At 38.3% G+C, this 15450-nt stretch overlaps 1 protein-coding gene across 5 annotated transcripts in view; it reads right to left on the bottom strand.

The window, feature by feature from the left end:
• The window catches only part of LOC140494562 (zinc finger RNA-binding protein-like), an 84334-nt gene that overhangs the window by 44864 nt on the left and 24020 nt on the right, over positions 1–15450 (bottom strand). For 2 of the 5 annotated variants that reach the window (XM_072593873.1, XM_072593871.1), the window contains exons 3-4: positions 5087–5342; positions 677–754 (exon numbers count right to left, since the gene is read on the bottom strand). In XM_072593873.1, the coding sequence (XP_072449974.1) occupies positions 677–754; positions 5087–5342 (334 nt within the window). The remainder of the gene's footprint in view (positions 1–676; positions 755–5086; positions 5343–15450) is intronic. The other 3 variants (XM_072593875.1, XM_072593874.1, XM_072593872.1) reach the window with 2 other exon arrangements.

Here is a 15450-nt window from a genome sequence, read left to right as displayed (position 1 = left end):
AGTAATGTCTGTAATACGGAACTGCTAAGCACAATTAAAAATATTGTTCTTCCAACCTTGACTAACAGATGATTTTGAGCCAAATAATAAAAGTACAAGGTATGGTGACTGAAGGTACAAATTTCTAGTGCTTTTGTGACAAGCACTGAGATCCTGAATTAAGGGGTGTGTGAGCTGTTTATATTGTACACTGGATATGCTGAGTCAAGATACTGACTTAGCTGGTGAAATAGGTTCATTTGAAATATAAAAATGCTAGACATGTCTATAACCTACAAAATAGCACCTGAAAGTTTTTTTTAAATCAGACAAGTACAAAATGCACATTTCCCAGGCATAACTTTCATACCATTTGTGACCTGGACCAGCAGAGGCAACTCTCAGCTTTACTGCTGATTACTTAGATGGTCAGGGTCACCACTGGCATCATAAAACCACAGACTGCAAAGGCAAGCTGTGTACCTTTTATCCACTTTATAAACATATAATCCTCTACTAAAACAGTAAAAATACTTTTGTAAATGAATAATTCTTAAATGTTATTGGCTACAAAATTTATACTATTGTTTTTAAATTTTTAAAACTGTATTAAAAGGAGATACGCGATGTTCTGAGCTGACAGTTTAGCGGCTATCTACCTTACATACAAAGTTAATTAAGCTTTCTCCACAAGCACCTTAGATGAACCATAGATCAAGTCTGTCATCCAACCCCACTCTGTCTTGTCCGAATTTCCTCCTTGTGCGTAGTACTGCTGCAGAAAGAAACTTTGTGATTCATTATGGCAAAATCAATGCCAATATATAAATATATAAAGATATCAATACACACATGTATTTTAATAAATCTCGATGTGGAAAAGAGCTTTTTGTTCTTTTTTTAAGTAATAATTTGGTGCTATAGTAAAATTATACAGTGGTTTCCACCAAATTGGAATCCAAAGATTGAACACTGGCAAATGAAGGCCGTTTAATAATTTGACAAAATAAAAACTTGCTCAGAGAAATTAGTCCATGATTGTAGTTTACAACAATCTACCATCTGAATTAGTATGGTGCTGAGGGTTTGAGCAAATTGCAAATCATTATTTACACATTTCTTTTGAACAAAACCAGTCTTAAATTTTAGTTTAACAGAGCTTCTAAACCTCAATATAGTGAAATACACCAAGATTCAAAGGATTTTCTGCACATAAAAGATTACACTTCTACCTGAGTTTCATATCCCATTTAATATTCAACTAATTATGAAAGACAATATATCAATGACACAACATACCTCAAATGGAAGTCATCTAATTTAACAAAACATGTTACCTTAAATCATGCCTCACAGCCTTGCAGTGCTATTGTTATACTCAAACCAAATACATTAAGTAAACACACGAAAAATAGGTTTTATTCCAGTATTCTTTTACACATCCAGTATCCTGTTCCAGTTTCAGGTTATCACTTATGTGTGTGATCACTGATTTTAGGTGACTGCAGGAATTTAACTTTTTAAAACTGGGATTTTGAATCAGACTGTGTGTCTACATAAGTGATGGGATGATTGCACTTACACACAGTACCTTTCCAAGTTATCTAGTCCAATGTACAAATCATTTATCCCATACTCAAACATTTAATTAAGCTTATATGTATTTAAAACAACATTTCTGTTTTTCCGTTCGTGATTGAGAGATATGTTAGTGCTGGGAATGGAACATTTCAGAGATTAGGTAACCAGCACCAAAATGAAGAATTCCTCAATGTCTCAACTCAACTTTTGAAGGGGACCTTATGATGTAGCATTGTCACTGGAAAAGATAAACATGTGACAATTCCATGGCTGTGAGAAGATCTGTTGGTGCTGAATTCTGAAGTTGACTGATACGGCACAAAAAAATTCACGAAGCACTCAAAAACTCCCAAGCGACCAGAATGCTGAACAATTACATAAACGGTTCACAGCATGATGGTAGATTAAACTGCAATCCAAATAAACTAGAAGTGCAGGGGAAAATAAAGAATTTATGGAGTTTGCCATAATTTTGGAAAGTACAGTCTAAGAGGATAGGTAAGTTATTTTTAAAAAATTAATACAACTAAAATTCCATACACTTTAGTTCATGCAAACCAGATAACAATCAATACTAGCCCTCTCTTCATTTCAATATTACTAAAATGACCACGTAAACACCTCATACACAAACAAACGTTCATCCCGAGTTCCTAATGGGTCGACACATCATATGTTGCTGCACAAAGTCTGATCATTGCTTGTCCTTTACTGACTTAAAAAGCCCAACACTAAGGTGCAGGTACCGACATGAATTTGCGTGAGGTAACAGAAGACTGTTGCCATCTGTGGACCCATACTCAGGCACAGATCACCATTTTTATCAAGGAAAGGAAAGGAAATAGGGAGGAAAGAAAGATAGAAACCTTTAAGAAGAAACTAGAGTCAACAAGTACCACTATGTAGAATTATCGGTTGACATTGAATTTGATGCAGATCACTGCAGAACAGATTGGAATGAGAGCTGATGCTTTTTTAAAACACCACATTCAAGTAGCTTTCTCACAGCCTTCCCCAATTAATTCCAAAAAAAATTACATCTATCAGTATTTCCAAATCTGATCTGGAGAGAATTCAACAGGGAATTATTCCAGCATTTATGATCAGACTTTGCAACAGGACAGGTAGTGGTGAAAAATCAAATTAACCTTCAGTTTAAAAGGCACTTGTCCTCCTGTATTAAATTTGTTCCTGAAGCGCCCCCACTTCACAACCGACCCAACTATAAAATATACAAGCTTGAGATATACAAGTTTGATCAATTCAAATTTGCAATAATTCCTGAACTTCAAGACACCTATCCACAGATTTTTACTCAGGAATTTCTGAAATAAACATTCACAGAATTTCATATCTAGTGTATGGTTTCAAGATAACTCCATTTAGAGTCTGAACATATAAACTGCAAATTGACTATGGAATACATATAAAAAGAGAAGGTGCCACATCTACATCTTAAAAAACTAATTAAAGGCAATATTCAAAAATGTGATGCATATGGATTAGAATAACTAATTAAAAAACTACACACAGCAAGCTAAATTGGCAAGTTTAATCTGATGCCACACCACAATTTTGAGCAACTTTGGATCAACTCCATAGCCATTCATATTGGGCAAACAGTTCCTGAAATTCCTGAATCACCCCCAAAGTCCTAAATTAAAGAGCACACAAAGAAATTAGACTTATTCAGCATTATTACATTTTCAATATTTGTGCATTAATTCCAGTATTTCTGCACAGCCAATAGCCCATGTCTTTCCCCATACTAGTTCCCAAGCACATTTAGCATAAAACAAAAACACAGACATAATGAAACCTGTAAAAGAAAATCTAATACAATGTATTACTTACCTGGTATTTGAGAAATTGAAACTGAGCAGACTGCCTTCCAAAACAAAAGGGAAGCACATAATCTAAGGACTCAACATTCTAGCATTACATTTTTGGAGGGGGGGGGGGGAAAGAAATTACTTCAATGGACTGCCATTCACAAAATCAATTAAAATGGATAGCATATTATTTCTGCAACCTACGCCCATTACAGTTGTTACATCACCCAATTGCCAGTCTTAAACTATTTAGGGAAATTAAATATTGTTTCCAGAATTAAAACCAGTCTTTGAAAGGTTCCCATTCCATAGGTACAACTGCTGGGAAGGACTTCCAATCTGTTAACAGTTTCACTAATCAATCGAAAAGAAATGTCATGTCTGTCAATAAGGTGCATTGCTCCAGCTCAAAAATGTACTTTGTTGGAATTTTGAAATTTACAACTGCCTCAATTAAGTTGAAGAAAAACCTGTACCAGCTACAGTTAGAGCAATGTTCTGCATTACCACTTATACTGTAGGGTTAAGACAGGGATATTTTCATCATCTGAAATACAGTAACTAATTACAAACACACATTCTTTTGGGAAGGAGGAAAGAACACACTAGGTGTACATTCTGTTTGCTCACTGTGGCTTTCCTACAAGTTTGATTTCTGGAGTTACCCGATGTGGAATTAGAAACTTTATGAATTCAACAATTACCATCTCCATTCAGAGGTAATTTCCAAGCAAGATATATTGTCAAATTGCTGATTACATCAGGTGTCAAAATATACCAACCTAAAGGCACTTTGACACCAAGTACAGAACTCCCTTCACAAACAAATATTGCAAGAGCAATGTATACTTGCCACTTCTGATAAAACAAAGGGACAACATAAAATACAGTTTCATGCATGCCACGCTTCAAAAATGCAACTACACAAAGAAAATAATCCACAAATAAATCTTGCAAAGTCATTATGTTGAGAATGACTAGAAACATCTGTCCCTAATAGTTTTCGCAGAACCGGAGTAGGCCATTCATTCCCTTGAACATTGGCAATCTATATCTCAATTCCTTGTCACACCTTTACATAACTAATACTTATTGACTTTGGTTTTGAAATTTCCAATTGATTCAATATCTACAAAATGTGGGGATGGGTCCAGATTTCCAGTACCCTGTAACAAATTCAATTCTGATTTCAAATTCACCAACCTCGATCAAATTTTATGACAACTTTAAGTGGAAAAAGCTCTCTCTGGTGTATTCTTCAAAAAGGATACGACATTCTGAATAACAACCTTCTCCAAAGCAAAGTAACCACCAATACCTACAATTATTGGCCCTCTATGCCAGAAACCAAATAAACAACTTTTACTTGCTATTTGCAGTCAAGTTCCATTATTTAACCCAGAAGCTTCACAAATTCATCAATAGCATTTATTAATGCATTATAGATTTTTGCAGCTATTTTAGTGGATATCAAAAAGGGCTATTCATTTGTAGAATCCTGGTTTCATCTAATTTTTGAAATGGCCAAAGTAGAACCAGACTTGTTGTGACACAGGTGAGACAGATGTGCATTTCCCATTAGAGCATTAAAAATAATGTAATTTACCTACCCACCTCCTACACACAGTATTTTCTCATGAGGTCCCATTAGTAAAATGGATGTTATTCTGGACCAGGAAATGCTATTTGGTTACCTGATAGTTTTGTGTTGTTGCTGGTGTTGGTTGTGGTGTAGTTTCTGGTGGCCTTTGTCCATAGTTATAATCTGTCACAGAATGCACGGCAGGATAGCTTCCATAAGCTGCTGAGGTCACTGGTCTCACTGCTTGCGTGGCAGGTACAGGAGCATATGCTGCAGTGACTGCATGGGCTGTTGGTGGAGCTTGCTGTACGGTGTAACTGGCTGGTGTGGATGGATGTGAATATGCAATGCCAGTGGCAGGCTGTGCACTGAAAGAACAAAGCAGCAGAAATCAATTAATGTAGAAGCAAAGTATTTGGCTATTGTAGAATTTTCTTATTAATAACCATAAAATTAACAAAGAAGAACTTTCTTTAAAATGTACTTCACAATTTTATCTTAACTGGGACCAGAAACCCTCAAGTTCTGGTAACTTTGCACAGTGGAGTTCTCCTGGGCCTCAGGTCTTACTGACTAATTTGACCTGTTCAAGCTTTGTGGTTCTGAATGTTTGGAAACAAGCAGGCAAATACTCAACAACCTGAGACATGTAGAAATTGATGTAATATTATACCTTGCCTGCAAATCTGTTTGGTACCTATTATCAAATCCATGGAGACGAAAATCTTGGATAATCTTAATTTATGGTTTATTTTCATTTCTCCTCCCTTAAAATATATAACTTAACATTTGCTTGCATTGAATTATATGTCTAATATATTTGACCATTCTGCTAATCAGGTTATATTCTCCTCCAATGCTTGGGTCAGTGGCACAATTCTCATCTGAGTAAGATGGTTGCAGGTTCAAATCCTAATCGTCTGTTTTAATAACATACAATTTAGTTTAATGCTTAAATGAAGCACCAATGAAAGGCTGCGACATTCATGGCCGCATATTTTAAAAAAGGCATTTAAAAGATTTAATGAACTTATTCATATGGACATACAAGGTTCCATTTCACAAAGAAAAATAAGAAACTATCCTAGTTTCCCGACCAAAGTTCTTCCTGCAGCCAACATAAAAAAAAGGTTATCTGGCAAGTTCTCTGATTTAATGATAGAAAAGCTTGCTACATACAAATTGGCTATCCTGCTTGCTGGGATGGAACAGTGACTACGTTTAGGAATTAAATATTTAGATTTGAAATGACTTTAGAGAAAGTGCCACACCAATGCAAATTTCTCCTCTAGATAATTGGAACCGTTAACCATAGGTACAATCATGAAAAGTCTTGATGGATCTTTGCAAGACTTATACACTTAATGGTAAGGTCCTAGGGAGTGCTGCTGAACAGAGACATCTTGGAATGCAGGTTCATAGCTCCTTGAAAGTGGAGTCGCAGGTAGAAAGGATAGTGAAGGCGGCATTTGGTATGCTTTCCTTTATTGGTCAGAGTATTGAGTACAGGAGTTGGGAGGTCATGTTGCGGCTGTACAGGACTCTGGTTAGGCCACTGTTCGAATACTGCGTGTAATTCTGGCCTCCTTCCTATTGGAAAGATGTTGTGAAACTTGAAAGGGTTCAGAAAAAATTTACAAGGATGTTGCCAGGGTTGGAGGATTTGAGCTATATATAGGGATAGGCTGAACAGGCTGGGGCTGTTTTCCTTGGAGTGTTGGAGGCTGAGGGGTGACCTTACAGAGGTTTACAAAATCATGAAGGGCATGAATAGAGTAAAAAGGCAAAGTATTTTCCCTGGGGTCGGGGAATCCAGAACTAGAGGGTATAGGTTTAGGGTGAGAGGGGAAAGATATAGTGAGACCCACGGGGCAACGTTTTCACACAGAGAGTGGTACGTGTATGGAATGAGCTGCCAGAGGAAGTGGTGGAGGCTAGTACAATTGCAACATTTAAGAGGCATTTGGATGGGTATATGAATAGAGAGGGTTTGGAGGGATATGGGCCAGGTGCTGGCAAGTGGGACTAGATTGGGTTGGGATATCTGGCAGGCATGGACGGGCTGGACCGAAGGGTCTGTTTCCATGCTGTACATCTCTATGACTCTATGACTAAATAGGAACCAAACTTTTTCAGTAGCATAAGGGTCAGTAACTAGAGTACACAGATTGAAAACAAATGGCGGAAGAATTTATGAGAGGAGTTTTTTTGATAATGAACAAGAGATATGATGATTTGAAATTCATTGGCTAAATAAAAAAGTGATGGAAGCTCTTTCAGTAGTAAATTCCAAGGAGAACGACATAAATACTTGCAAGAGGAAAAATTCCTAAGATATTAGTACAACTCTTTTGGAGTCCAAACTCATACTGAGCACCTTCACCAGTGCATTATTCTCTGATTTTAAAAATAGAAAAAAAAAACTGGACATACAGATCATTCAGCACCTGTAGTGGAAAAAGCTCCAATAAACATTAACTCTTCTCTCTTTGTTGACAATGACTCATGTCAACATTTTACATCAATGGCAATTTTTATACTGCAGTAACAGATTAAATGCAATTTGAATAGCAAAAAGTTTTAGTTCACACAGTAACAAATGATATGTTAAAAAAAGCCTATGTTAATATGTTGTAAATAAGAAAATTGTCAGCCAGGTATCACTTTTGCCCACTTCATCCATTTTTTCCACATAATCAGGAGGTGGTCATTCAATCTATTTTGTCTGCAATGGTTCTTTGAAAGAGATCAACCAATTGAATTCACAACTGTTGTTTTTCCCCCATTGCTCCAGAATCTATTTCCAATATCTATCCAATTCCCTTATAAATGTTACTTTTGAACTTGTATTAATTAACCTCTCAGGCACTACATTCAAGATTATAACTTTTCAAGTTCACAATATAACCTCAGCTATTCATTAATGTGACATTGCCATTAAATTGACTCCCACCAAGAATTGTATGGAAATTATTGAAAACACGAGTACTATGGAAATTGGTAAATAGCTAAAAATTACTGAGATTATTTGACAGTTCTACTTTTTTAATAGCCTATAACTTTCATTACCTTCAAGCAATTGAAAAGGTTGTGGTGCATAAAATGTAACAGCAAATCTGCACCTACCAAGTTCCAACAATGATCAGATATCAGACAATGATCTGATATTGAAATTTTGACTTGTAGGTTCAGGGATAAACTACTGCCCAGGATACCAAGTGGACTTCCCCTTCTCATCTGCAAAAGAGTGTTGAGGTCTTCATAAGAAAGATGCACCTTAGTACTGTACTACAGTCAAACTTCATTGTGTCCTCAAGTCAAGTGGAAGTTGAATACAGAACGTTCTGACTCAAAAAGTACTACCACTGGGTCACAGCTTGTGATTTTAGATCAGCTTGCAACTGCTAGATATTTCATGATGCAACTGCATCAAGACCATTAACAAACAAATGTTTGATTGCATTCTCTCCCTAAACAAGGCTGAATATCAAAACCTAAAATCTGTTGTAACAGTCAATGAAAATAATTTTAACAAATAAATTATATATGAAAGAATTTGCCTGCTTTCCTACATGTGCACATATAGAACCTCTTCCTTCCTATTTCACCTGCTCCATCTTCAGAAAACACTGATGTACAAAACACAGGAAATAAGATCATGTGCTGATCAATGGGCATCAAGCCTGCTCCTCCATTCAATACGACCATAGCTGGCCTTGTGCTTCAAGTCCACTTTCTTGCTCAATCCCAGTGTCCCTGGATTCTTGGAGACTAAAAGTTTGTCTATCCTAGCATTAATTATTTCAAGTTTAACAAATCTAAGACCCATTAGGATTCCAAAGTATGAGTGAAGAAATTTCCCACTATTCTTAAATGATCACCTTTTTATCCTGAGATTGACCCTGTGTTTTAAGATTCCCTAAATCTTAGCGAGTTTTAAGAAGATTTGTAGTTCAGGTTGAGATTTTGGATGTAAGTTTGCTCGCAAAGCTTGGCGGTTCATTTCCAGACGTTTCGTTACCTTACTAGGTAACATCTTCAGTGAGCCTCATGCAAAGCAATACTGAAAATTCCTGCTTTCTATTTCTATGCGTGTGTTTCTTTGGGTTGGTGATGTTATTTCCTGTGGTGAAGCCACTTCCTGTTCCTTTTCTCAGGGGATGGTAGATGGGGTCTAACTCCATGTGTTTGTTGAGTGTGTTCCGGTTGGAGTGCCATGCTTCTAGGAATTCTCGTGTGTGTCTTTGTTTGGCTTGTCCTCGGCTGGATGTGTTGTCCCGGTCAAAGTGGTGTCCTTCCTCATCTGTGTGAGAGGAAACTGGGGAGAGAAGGTCATGTCTTTTTGTGGCTAGTTGGTGTTCATGTATCCTGGTGGCTAGTTTTTTGCCTGTTTATCCAACGTAGTGTTTGTTACAGTCCTTACATGGTATTTTGTAAATTACGTTAGTTTTGTGCATTGTCTGTATAGGGCCTTTCAAGTTCATTAACTGCTGTTTTAGTGAGTTGGTGGGTTTGTGGGCTACCATGATGCCAAGGGATCTGAGTAGCCTGGCAGTCATTTCTGAGATGTCTTAGATGTAGGGGAGGGTGGCGAGGGTTTCTGGATGTCTTTTTGTCTACTTGTTCGGGTTTGTTGCTGAGTAATCAGCAGACTGTGTTCATTGGGTACCCATTCTTTTTGAATACACGGTATAGGCGATTTTTCTCTGCTCTGCATAGTTCCTCTGTGCTGCAGTGTGTGTTGGCTCGTTGAAATAATGTGCTTTGTTTCAGCTTTGTTTGTGGGTGTTGGGATGATTGCTTCTGCAGTTAATTATTTGGCCAGTATGTGTTGTTTTCCTGTAGACGCTGGTTTGAAGTTCCCCATTGGCTGCTCGCTCGACTGTGACTTCTAGGAATGGCAGTTTGTTGTTGTTTTCCTCCTCTTTAATGCATTTTATGCCAGTAAGGGTTAGGGTTAGGGTCTTGATGGTCTTGAAGGTTTCTTTTAACTTGTTTCATTTAGTGATGACAAAGGTGTCATCCACATAGTGGACCCAGAGTTTGGGTTGGATGGTTGGCAGAGCTGTTTGCTCAAGTCTCTGCATTACTGCCTCTGCTAAGAACCCTGATATCGGAGATCCCATGGGTGTTCCATTGGTTTGTCTGTAGGTTTTATTGTTGAAGGTGAAGTGGGTGGTAAGGCATATGTCCACTAGCTTGATAATATTCTCCTTGATGATGAAGTTAGTGGTGTTCGGTGTTTTTGCGTCTTCTAATAGTGTAGTTAGTGCTTCCTTGGCCAAGTTAATGTTGATTGAAGTAAACAGGGCTGTTACATCAAAGGAGACCATTACTTCACCCTGTATCTTAGTGTCTTTGATGGTCTTCAGGAATTCTAGGGTGGCATGGATAGAGTGGCCTGAGCCTTCTACTCAGTGTTTTAGTCATTGATGTAGCTCCTTGGCCAATCTGTGAGTTGACGTTCCAGGTAGTGAGACTATGGGTCTGAGGGGGGGGCTCCTGGTTTGTGAATTTTGGGTAATCCGTAGAATCATGGTGTGTTGGATCCGTCTGGTTTCATTTTTTGGAAGTCGGTCTTATTCATTTGTCCAGATTTCTGAAGTTTTTTGAGTAGGGCTGTGATTCGGTTCTCTAGTTGTGGCGTTGGGTCTATCGCCACTTGTTGGTAAGTGTTGGTATCTGTTAGTGCGTTTGCTTTTTCAACGTAGTCACTTCGATTTAGAATGACTGTCAAGCGTCCTTTGTCTGCAAGTAGGATAACAATGTTTTTATTTTTTTTTAGTCTTTCCGGTGCTTTCCTTTCTTGTGTGTTGTGTTTCCTTCCTTTTATCCTCTTAGTAAGGCTGCTTCTTCAGGTGTCTGTTAAGGGTCGGTTAGATAAGATTTTTTATCCATGCTTCTGTGTTGTCATTGTTGTTACTTTGTGCAAGTTTGTCTAGTTTTTTCTGCAGGTCTAGTTTTTTCATTTTCTGTGTTTGTCGCTGTCTAATATCTATGGCTTGTTGTACTGCGTCTGTCCATTCACGATCTGTTGCATGACGGAGTAAAGATTTTTGATGCAAAGTTTCCCGGTTGTATTTACAACCTTCACAATCAACAATGATACCCATACTAGCATAAAATTCACTAAAAAGAGGAGGAAAACAACAACAAACTGCCATTCCTAGAAGTCACAGTCGAGCGAACAGCCAATGGAGAGCTTCAAACCAGCATCTACAGGAAAACAACACATATTGACCAAATAATTAACTACAGAAACAATCATCCCAACACCCACAAATGAAGCTGAATCAGAACATTATTTCAACGAGCCAACACACACTGCAGCACAGTGGAACTACATAGAGCAGAGGAAAATCGCCTATACCGTGTATTCAAAAAGAATGGGTACCCAATGAACACAGTCCGCCGATTGCATGGGTACAAACCCAAACAAGCAGACAAAACACGTCCAGAAACCCTAGCCACTCTTCCCTACATCAAAGACATCTCGGAAATGACTGCCACGCTCCTCAAACCCCTTGGCCTCATGGTAACCCACAAACTCACCAACACACTAAAACAGCATCTAATGAATTTGAAAGACCCTATACAGGCAACAAGCAAAACTAACGTCATTTACAAAATACCGTGCAAGGACTGTAACAAACACTACGTTGGACAAATTGGCATAAAACTAGCCACCAGGATACATGAACACCAACTAGCCACAAAAAGACATGACCCTCTCTCACTAGTATCCTCACATACGGATGAGGAAGGACATCACTTCGACTGGGACAACACAACTGGACAAGCCAAACATAGACACGCACAAGAATTCCTAGAAGCATGGCATTCCAACCGGAACTCTATCAACAAACACATCAAGTTAGACCTCATCTACCACCCCCTGAGAAAAGTAACAGGAAGTGATTTCACCACAGGAAATAACATCACCAACCCAAAGAAACCCAAACATATAAATAGAAAGCAGGAACTTTCAGCATTGCTTCGCATAAGGCCCACTGAAGAGATTACCTAGTAAGGTAATGAAATGTCTGGAAATGAACCTTCAAGCTCAGTGAGTAAACTTACATCCATTCCCTAGTCTGTTAAATCCCTTTAGAATCTTGTATGTTTCAATGAGATCACCTCTCAATCTTCTAAACTCAAGAGAATATATTCAGCCGCACTTCATTGAATAATCCCAATTGCAGAGACCAATCTAATTAACCTGCACTTCCTGTCTCTAATTCAATTATAATTCCTTCAATATATTTCCTTAAAACCTACGCACAGTATTCTCACTAAGGCCCTGCAAAAAATGTAACAAGATTTCTTTAGTCTTATATTTCAAACTCCTTACAATAAAGGCCAAAATGCATTCGCCTTTCTGTTTGCTGCACTGGAATACCTGAAAGATATTGTTATGTTCCAAGTGCAAGCACAAAGATTTACTCTGAACATCAACTTTCACAAGTTACATGCCTTTTAAAGAAAAAAATTTGTTTTTTTCAAATTTTAACCAAACTCATGTGCACTTTGGCACATTATACACCATCTGGTATTTTGTTGTCCGTTGATGTATCTTGTCTATAACACTTTACAAGCTGTCCTGTTCTCACAACTTAGATTTTCACTTGCATTTGTAATCAGTCCGGTCAGAGATTTTATTATACACCACTGCAATAGATAGGATTTGAACTTAGGCCTCCTGGCACACATGTAGGGACACTATCACTGCACCACAAGTTCCCTATTTTCCATGCCTGCATATATTTTTCTAATAAACCTGTTCAGAGATGTTACCACACCATAAAGCAGGTTGGATTTGAAGCCAGGTTGTCTGGCACTCTCACTGCCTTGTAAGCCTTTCACTTCACAAATTTAGATGACTTTCAGTCTCTTTGTTGAAGTTATTAATATAGATTGCAAACAGCTGCCTGATTCTTGCCACCATTAATCCTGGCTGTACGCCTCCATCCACAGGCTAATGTGAAAATCCTCCTTTTATGCCTCTTTGCCTTCTGTCCATTAGCCAATCTTTTCCATACTAACATACGTAATCATCACTGGCAACTTCAACATGCAGATGCACTGGAAAAATCAAGTTGGTAATGGAGGCCAAGAAAAGCAAGTTGTGGAATGTCTATGAGATTTTTTTTTAGGTGGTGGTTGTGGTACAGCCCATTAGTTAATAGGCAATTCTTCATTTGGTGATGTGTAATGAGGTGGACATGATGAGGAATCTTAAGAAGAAAGCCCTGAAAAGGCAGTGTCCATAATATGATAGAATTCACCCTGCAGTTTGAGACAGTGAAGCTTAATCAGATCTAACTGTAACACAATTGAGTGAAGGTAATTAGAAAGACACAAGGCAGAAGCTGGCCAGAGTTGATTGAAAGGGGAGTCTAGCAGGGAAAACTGTGCAGCAGTAATAGCAGGGGCAAATCAGATTGCACAGCAGAAATTCATCCCAAGAAATAAGAAACATACTAAGAGGAGGATGAGGCGACCATAGCTGACAAATCAGGGATGGGATAAAAGCAACAGAAAAAAGTGTACGAAGTGATGACAGTTAGTGGGAAGCCAGAGGATTTGGAAGCTTTTAAAAACAGAGGACAAGTGAAGAAACAATAAGGAGATGATGATGAGATACGAGGGTAAGTTAGCTAGCAATATAAAACAAGAATGCAGGTTTTTTTTGATATATAAAAAGGGTAATAAGAGGCAAGAGCAGATACTGGACCACTGGGAAATTAGGCTGGAGATGCAGTAAATGGGAAATGGTGCTTTGCATCAGGCTTCATGGTGCAAAACAATGGTAGAATACCAGAATGTCAGGTGTGGTTGTGGAGTGCATGCTGGGGCCATCACTAAGGAGGTGATTTTGAGAAAGCTGAAAGGTCTGAAGAGCAGATGGAGACATCCCAAAGTTCTGCAGAAGATAGCTTAGGAGATTGTAGAGGCATTGGTGGTGCCTTTCAGGAATCACTGGAGTCAGACAGGGGCCTAGAGAACTGGAAAATGGCTAATGTAAGGAGGGAGAGAGGCAGACATTCTAGGTCGGTTAGCTTAACCTCAGTGGCTGGTAAGATTTTAGAGTCTAAGGTTAGGGATGTGATCAGGGAGTACTTATAAGTGCAAGACAAAATAGCGCCGAGTCAGTACAGCTTCATCAAGGGCAGGTCATGTCTGACCAGTCCGTTAGAATTCTTCGAGTAGGTAACAAGTCAGACAAAGAAGAGCTACTGGACAAGATCTATTTGGATTTCCAGAAGGCCTTTGACAAGGGCCACACAGGAGGCTGATAAATAAGAGCTCATGGTGTTAAGGGACAGGTACTCGCATGGTTGGAGGGTTGGCTGACTGGTAGAAGACAGAGAATTAGGATTAAAAGGATCTTTTTCAGAATGGAAACCTGTGATTAACAGAGTTTTGCAGATGTTAGTGCTAGTCCACATTATACATTAATGATACATTAAAGAACAGAAGGCATTTTCATTAAGTTTGCATATAACAAAGATAGATAGATGGGATGCTCTTCGGATAGTTAGTACAGACTGAGCTGAATGGCCTCTTTCCACAGGGATTCTAAGATTAGTAAGGGATCAAAGATTGTGGGGAGAAGGCAAATGAATAGGGTTGAGAAATACATTAGTCATGACCCGAATGGTGGAGCAGGTTCAATGGGATGAATGGCCTAATTCTGTTTTTGTATCTTATTGTCTTATTAACCTAACTCCAATCACTGTTATCTCATCCATTAGCATTTTTGTGTGGCTCCTGATCAAATGCCCATTGGAAATCCAGTTACATCTACTGGTTCTCCTTTAACTGCTATACTAATTGTAACCTCAAACAAAACGCCAATAAATTTGTAAAGCAAGGTTATCATAAAGTAGTGCTGGTTTAGAAAATCAGTGTGATGAGACAAATCACTTCAGTGTCAGGCTAATTGAACCATAGATGATCCACCTCGCCATTTATATCTCTCCTTCCTTGAACAGTGGCATTAAATTTGCGAACTTCCAATCTGCTATGCAGTTTGAAAACCTAGGAAATTTTGGAAAACCATAGTAAGTACAACCACAATTTCTGTAGTTGTCTTTTACAATTCTAAGTTTTTCGCCCTCTGGTGGTAGGAATTTGTTGGGATTTTAATTCATTCCTTTTTATATATTTAGAAAGCCGATTCCAAAAGCTTTTGCTTATTCCCAGCTAGTTTGGTCTCATATTTTCTTTCCTCCTATTCTCAATCTGTTTCCCTCTCCCTCAGTCAAAGCAAAACGCACAGTATAGTTTTACCTCCTTCATCTTTATTCTGGGCCCTGGAGGGAGAGAGAGCGATCGCCTGTGTGCACAAGGTATGAGTTCACTGTCTTCTTTGGAATAGCAGTTTCTTAATGAATTAATTAGTCATTTTACAGGGAGGAGCATCCAGATAAGGCAACATATATATTGGTTGGGTGACCATTACAATCAGCAAGC

The sequence above is a fragment of the Chiloscyllium punctatum genome, chromosome 24 (genome assembly GCF_047496795.1).
Source record: "Chiloscyllium punctatum isolate Juve2018m chromosome 24, sChiPun1.3, whole genome shotgun sequence".
Taxonomy (NCBI): Eukaryota; Metazoa; Chordata; class Chondrichthyes; order Orectolobiformes; family Hemiscylliidae; genus Chiloscyllium; species Chiloscyllium punctatum.
Note: the sequence above shows the minus strand (reverse complement) of the source record. Positions and strands in the feature narration are given on the sequence as shown.